Source organism: Cibotium barometz, chromosome 13 (genome assembly GCF_041138505.1).
Source record: "Cibotium barometz isolate CiBa-2024 chromosome 13, ASM4113850v1, whole genome shotgun sequence".
Lineage (NCBI taxonomy): Eukaryota > Viridiplantae > Streptophyta > Polypodiopsida > Cyatheales > Cibotiaceae > Cibotium > Cibotium barometz.
The window spans coordinates 59,559,815-59,567,314 of record NC_141058.1 but is presented as its reverse complement, the minus strand read 5'-3'; the positions used below and the strand labels follow the sequence as shown (position 1 = coordinate 59,567,314).

The following is a 7,500-nucleotide window of genomic DNA, read 5'->3' as shown; positions in this document are numbered from 1 at the left end:
TACACCAGCCATCGTCCGGGTGGTGGTGCTGGCCGAGGCCGTCTCCAGGACCAGGGTAGGCGGCCTCCACCAGCACTTCGTGTAGCACCTGCCGCCACAGATCCTTCCTTTGTGCCATTGTCGACAGTAGAGGCTCTTGGCACGCAGGTCGGCATTGACGTACGGAGTACCACGGAGAGCATCCAGCACGTGGTGCGCCTATTCTCACGAGCTATACCGACGACAGATGTGGAGGTATTTACATATAGATTACGTCTTAAGTTTTTTTGGTCATTTATCTTCATGTTTATATGTACTTTTCTATATTTTTACATGAGCAGCATGGTTGATTGTGTCACGCAGGTTCCCACACCTGCCACTCAGAGGCTCACTCAGGAGTTGGTAGAGGCGAGAGCGGAGATAGACCGCCTCCGAGCTGCATTACAGATGGCAGAGGCAGCTACTGCAGAGGCACAGCATCTGAGAGAGTCCGACATCCAGCAGGTAGGTTTCTCTTGCACGTTTAAGTTACAAATTTCTTTAAGTAATACCTAATGAGAGACTAACCAAATATTTTAATGCTTTACTTTTTTGCGTAGGCTCGGACCGAGGTAGAGAGCTCCAGAGCTGAGGCACAGCATCATCAGATCATGGAGCAGATTGCCCAGCACAGGGCAGAGCAGCTGATGCTGCATGTTCGAGAGTATCGTAGATCATCCGATGTGACAGTGCCTTACCTACCGTTATATCCACGGCCTATCACAGAGGTTTTTCGACGACCTCTCCCTCAGGATGCACCTCCCTTCCTACGGGATGCGTGCTGCTGTTTATGCATCGAGGACATTCACAGTACAGGAGGATATGCCCTAGGATGTGGACATATTTTCCACTTGTCTTGCATCACCCAGGAGCTCGTCCGGTTCTCAGCATGCCCATCCTGCCGTGCACGCGTCGACTTAGCGACGTACAGGGTATTGGGCATCGATGATCTTCACCCAGGCCTTGTACGAGTAGATGCCAGGACTGGGAGGCCTGTCGACTTTACATCAGCTATGGACTTGGGACTCGACGCCTTCGACGATAGAGCCCAGGAGCATGAGGTGCCTCCTGAGATAGAGTGGAGCTCACATGAGTTCGACGCTTACCAGAGAGTGCTACATGAGAGCCAGGTGACAGCATTTGAGCGCGTGGGTGGTGCTGGCCCTAGTGGCACAGCGGGTGATGGTGCTAGCAGCAGTGCTGCTTCTCATGAGCAGCGTGTCCTTACAGCAGAGGAGCTTACACGAGCAGAGTGGCAGACACGCACCATTGCAGATTATAGATTTTGGGTGTACAGACAGAGGCGTCTTGCATTAGCACGACGCAGAGAGAGAGAGAGGGCCATAGCAGCTTTTGGGACTCGTGAGCTCCCGAGTATACCGGCACCAGCTCACGATCCTTCCTTTGAGGCAGACCTCCCCGCAGACATTCGACGACCCCCGCAGCCGGCACAGCCGCCTCGACGTGCACAGCAGCCTCGACGCGCACGTCGACCGGCAGTTAGAGATGACGATTTTGATTGGGTTGCTGTTGATAGTGACTAAACTCAGACTAGCTGGGTTAGCTCACTTACATTGTACTTAGATTTTTGGGCAGTGACTAACCTCAGGCTAGCTGGGGTAGCTCATTTTCATTCTGATGTACTTATTTGATGTTTATATCATTATGAGTTTTCTCATTATTGAGTATCATTACATTTTAGTTGATGTTCTTGATTTTATTATATTTCTTAACACTTTTGCTATCATATTGTTTGTTGAAAATCTCCATGCCATCGTACCCAAACATGCTCCGATGGGGACCAAACTTTGCAAGCATGTGGGGGTGGGCCCCCCCCACATGCTTGCAAAGTTTGGTCCCCATCGGAGCATGTTTGGGTTGGCAATGGGCGCCCAGTGTGGTTTTTTCAAGTCTCTTGGTGCTTAAGAGGCCATGGAAAATCCGGGCCTTCCCCATACCATCGTACCCAAACATGCTCCGATGGGGACCAAACTTTGCAAGCATGTGGGGGTGGGCCCCCCCCACATGCTTGCAAAGTTTGGTCCCCATCGGAGCATGTTTGGATTGGCAATGGGCGCCCAGTGCGGGTTTTTCAAGTATCTTGGTGCTTAAGAGGCCATGGAAAATCTGGGCCTTCCCCATACCGTCGTACCCAAACATGCTCCGATGGGGACCAAACTTTGCAAGCATGTGGGGGTGGGCCCCCCCCACATGCTTGCAAAGTTTGGTCCCCATCGGAGCATGTTTGGATTGGCAATGGGCGCCCAGTGCGGGTTTTTCAAGTCTCTTGGTGCTTAAGAGGCCATGGAAAATCCGGGCCTTCCCCATACCATCGTACCCAAACATGCTCCGATGGGGACCAAACTTTGCAAGCATGTGGGGGGGGGCCCCCCCCCACATGCTTGCAAAGTTTGGTCCCCATCGGAGCATGTTTGGATTGGCAATGGGCGCCCAGTGCGGGTTTTTCAAGTCTCTTGGTGCTTAAGAGGCCATGGAAAATCCGGGCCTTCCCCATACCATCGTACCCAAACATGCTCCAATGGGGACCAAACTTTGCAAGCATGTGGGGGTGGGCCCCCCCCACATGCTTGCAAAGTTTGGTCCCCATCGGAGCATGTTTGGATTGGCAATGGGCGCCCAGTGCGGGTTTTTCAAGTCTCTTGGTGCTTAAGAGGCCATGGAAAATCCGGGCCTTCCCCATACCATCGTACCCAAACATGCTCCGATGGGGACCAAACTTTGCAAGCGTGTGGGGGTGGGCCCCCCCCACATGCTTGCAAAGTTTGGTCCGCATCGGAGCATGTTTGGGTTGGCAAAGGGCGCCCAGTGCGGTTTTTTCAAGTCTCTTGGTGCTTAAGAGGCCATGGAAAATCCGGGCCTTCCCCATACCATCGTACCCAAACATGCTCCGATGGGGACCAAACTTTGCAAGCGTGTGGGGGTGGGCCCCCCCCACATGCTTGCAAAGTTTGGTCCGCATCGGAGCATGTTTGGGTTGGCAATGGGCGCCCAGTGCGGTTTTTTCAAGTCTCTTGGTGCTTAAGAGGCCATGGAAAATCCGGGCCTTCCCCATACCATCGTACCCAAACATGCTCCGATGGGGACCAAACTTTGCAAGCGTGTGGGGGTGGGCCCCCCCCACACGCTTGCAAAGTTTGGTCCCCATCGGAGCATGTTTGGGTTGGCAATCGGCGCCCAGTGCGGTTTTTTCAAGTCTCTTGGTGCTTAAGAGGCCATGGAAAATCCGGGCCTTCCCCATACCATCGTACCCAAACATGCTCCGATGGGGACCAAACTTTGCAAGCATGTGGGGGTGGGCCCCCCCCACACGCTTGCAAAGTTTGGTCCCCATCGGAGCATGTTTGGGTTGGCAATCGGCGCCCAGTGCGGGTTTTTCAAGTCTCTTGGTGCTTAAGAGGCCATGGAAAATCCGGGCCTTCCCCATACCATCGTACCCAAACATGCTCCGATGGGGACCAAACTTTGCAAGCGTGTGGGGGTGGGCCCCCCCCACATGCTTGCAAAGTTTGGTCCCCATCGGAGCATGTTTGGGTTGGCAATGGGCGCCCAGTGCGGTTTTTTCAAGTCTCTTGGTGCTTAAGAGGCCATGGAAAATCCGGGCCTTCCCCATACCATCGTACCCAAACATGCTCCGATGGGGACCAAACTTTGCAAGCGTGTGGGGGTGGGCCCCCCCCACATGCTTGCAAAGTTTGGTCCGCATCGGAGCATGTTTGGGTTGGCAATGGGCGCCCAGTGCGGTTTTTTCAAGTCTCTTGGTGCTTAAGAGGCCATGGAAAATCCGGGCCTTCCCCATACCATCGTACCCAAACATGCTCCGATGGGGACCAAACTTTGCAAGCGTGTGGGGGTGGGCCCCCCCCACACGCTTGCAAAGTTTGGTCCCCATCGGAGCATGTTTGGGTTGGCAATCGGCGCCCAGTGCGGTTTTTTCAAGTCTCTTGGTGCTTAAGAGGCCATGGAAAATCCGGGCCTTCCCCATACCATCGTACCCAAACATGCTCCGATGGGGACCAAACTTTGCAAGCGTGTGGGGGTGGGCCCCCCCCACACGCTTGCAAAGTTTGGTCCCCATCGGAGCATGTTTGGGTTGGCAATCGGCGCCCAGTGCGGGTTTTTCAAGTCTCTTGGTGCTTAAGAGGCCATGGAAAATCCGGGCCTTCCCCATACCATCGTACCCAAACATGCTCCGATGGGGACCAAACTTTGCAAGCGTGTGGGGGTGGGCCCCCCCCACATGCTTGCAAAGTTTGGTCCCCATCGGAGCATGTTTGGGTTGGCAATGGGCGCCCAGTGCGGTTTTTTCAAGTCTCTTGGTGCTTAAGAGGCCATGGAAAATCCGGGCCTTCCCCATACCATCGTACCCAAACATGCTCCGATGGGGACCAAACTTTGCAAGCGTGTGGGGGTGGGCCCCCCCCACATTCTTGCAAAGTTTGGTCCCCATCGGAGCATGTTTGGGTACGATGGTATGGGGAAGGCCCGGATTTTCCATGGCCTCTTAAGCACCAAGAGACTTGAAAAACCCGCACTGGGCGCCCATTGCCAACCCAAACATGCTCCGATGGGGACCAAACTTTGCAAGCATGTGGGGGGGGCCCACCCCCACACGCTTGCAAAGTTTGGTCCCCATCGGAGCATGTTTGGGTACGATGGTATGGGGAAGGCCCGGATTTTCCATGGCCTCTTAAGCACCAAGAGACTTGAAAAACCCGCACTGGGCGCCCATTGCCAATCCAAACATGCTCCGATGGGGACCAAACTTTGCAAGCGTGTGGGGGTGGGCCCCCCCCACATGGAGATTTTCAACAAACAATATGATAGCCAAAGTGTTAAAAAATATAATAAAATCAAGAACATCAACTAAAATGTAATGATACTCAATAATGAGAAAACTCATAATGATATAAACATCAAATAAGTACATCATAATGAAAATGAGCTACCCCAGCTAGTCTGAGGTTAGTCACTGCCCAAAAATCTAAGTACAATGTAAGTGAGCTAACCCAGCTAGTCTGAGTTTAGTCACTATCAAGATAGAGATCTAGTCAGCAGCACCCTCTCTAGCTCTCAACTGCTCTAGAATGCTCTCATGGTCATCCACTCGAAGCCGAAAACGAGGGTGAGAACTGTGTTTTCGGCTCTGTACTCGAACAAGAGTGAGCCTGGTAGCAACCACTAGATGAGAGAACTGAAATGCCTCTAACTCCCACTTCCACTGCTGGAACTCAAGACTCCCCCGATGAAGTCGAATCTGCTGGTAGAACCGGCCTGCCACAATCATGCTATGGGCGTCATAAGAAAACCCATGATCATCCACTGTATCCTGGTCAAGCATGCACTTTGGCCTAGTGCAACTCATCAGATAGTAGTCTACTCCCTCGCTGTTTCCCTCACTGGCAATAACAGCAAATACATCACCCTCCTGTAGCAAATCTGTCAGGTCATCATAACTGACCATGAACGCAGGACCTGTGTGCTCAACAGACACCACTGGATGTGAAGGATGCTCGGGGGAGAGGAATGTCTGTATCCATGCATCTGCCCATCCTCTCGAGGCACAATGTGACCAATCGCCATCCATACATGCTCCACAGAAGCATGCAAACCGTCGTGTGTAAATCGTGGGGGCCGCCATGCACGTGCTCCTGATGGAATGTAAGCCCAAGGTGCCAGGTACTGTGTCACAATCATGGGAGGCTCTGCGGTCAATCGTGCCACCATCCACATGCCAAAAAAATCTCCTGACAATCCGAGCATCACGTCTGGGGTACGATGATGCTGCACTCCCACACAAATGTTGGGAGCACCACTCGACTACGTGGCCCGCATCTCTGAACCGCTGAGCATCCTGTCGCAGCTGATGACGCCTCAAGGCACGTTTCACACACGCGCCTGCACCATCATGCTCACCCTTCCCGTGACCAGTCTCAAAGAATGACCAAATCACTGGGATACTAGACTGCACATGCCACCTATAAATCCATAAAAGATAGTCTTAGTTATTGTTTTCTTTAAGATGTTCTAGTGAATTTAGTTTAATTGAAAATGTAAGAAAGCCATAAGTACAACCTGTAGAGCCAATAGAATTGACGTGATGACTTGAACTGTGCGCCACAACCATCCGACCAAACCCATCGCTGGACATGTCTGATCCCACAATCTCCTAAAAAATCGTCATGGAGACGAAAGCAGTGTTGCACAAAATGTGCATCATGTGAACGATCATCACTGATATAGAAATGATACTCTCGAATAATGACACGGGTCTCGGGGGTACTCGCTATCCCATCTACATGAGCCTCTGCATGTCGATAGCTAATGTGGACCAAAATAGCAACCTGGTGAGGGAAGCAATACATACATTTAGGACACAAAAAATCAATTAAGTAATGAAGCTCAAACATAAAACAAATAGTACAAAATATAACCATTACCTGCTCTGAGAAGTAATACTCAGATTGTATCTCCTGAAAAGGTGTGAAAGTGTAGTTCTCTGCAAAATCAATCACAGAGACGACCACACCAATAGGAAACTCTGCTAGGCATGCTCGGAACTGACGATCCTGCCACTTGGCATAATGACTGTGCCGTATGTAGGGGTAGATCTGCTCCCTAAATGTGGCTGTGAAGTGACAACGTGGTGTATGTTTGTCCACGAGCTGCAACTTCCTGGACTGTCCACCACTCTGGAGCTGGTGTGTCACATACTCATAACGTTGCCATGCCACTATCTCTTGGTCACTTGCATCAAGATCTACCATCTGTAGATGTGCAAGTGAACCACATGATGTGCAATTGCTCTCCACACAAGGCATCCTATGGAACTGGGCATCCTCCGTGCGTGCACACAAAAGAGAGTGGATGAAATCACGTGGACTACGAGGCAACTCTCTATGCCCACTAAGAGAACGGAACACATCATAAAAAAGATTGAACTCAACATGGTAGCGACAACAACATGTGTCACGCTGACGTGAGTACCTCACAAACCAAGGCTTACACCCCTCAAATGACCTTTGCCCAATTTTAAGCTCTGGATACGAAGCTACAAACTGAGAATACAACTCAGTTTGGGACATTTCAAGAAAGCAAGCACCGTGCTCAATGAACACTCCTCTTGTCACTCTCTTACGCAAAGCTTTCTTGAAAACTGGCGATGCACGACAATTCTCCTCCCAAAAACTTTCTATCAAGGTTCTAGTGGTTTCATCTAGTAGGCGATCATGCCTAGCTACACGACCACTACTCGCCCACATAGCACCAACCTCATTGGCATCTAAACTTTGTCGCCTAATAGACCCAACTCTAAGTGCGTGTGGTGCTATGGAAAGGATGCGAGATGTGGCACTAACCTTACCCTTCATTTGGGAGCTACTTATGGCTGCCACAATAGCCCGTCGAGCAGCCAAAGCGTCCGCAGAGTTCCTCTTCTTGTTAACTATATAGGAATGACGAACA

General features: G+C 51.3%; 1 protein-coding gene across 1 annotated transcript in view; it reads left to right on the top strand.

Moving 5' to 3' along the window:
• Positions 1–7,500, top strand: part of LOC147632892 (uncharacterized) — a 28,628-nt gene that overhangs the window by 1,078 nt on the left and 20,050 nt on the right. Inside the window, exons 1-3 of the mRNA XM_086807053.1 lie at positions 1–234; positions 343–483; positions 579–746. The exon at positions 1–234 is cut by the window's left edge and continues 1,078 nt beyond it. Of these exons, the coding sequence (XP_086663179.1) occupies positions 1–234; positions 343–483; positions 579–746 (543 nt within the window). The remainder of the gene's footprint in view (positions 235–342; positions 484–578; positions 747–7,500) is intronic.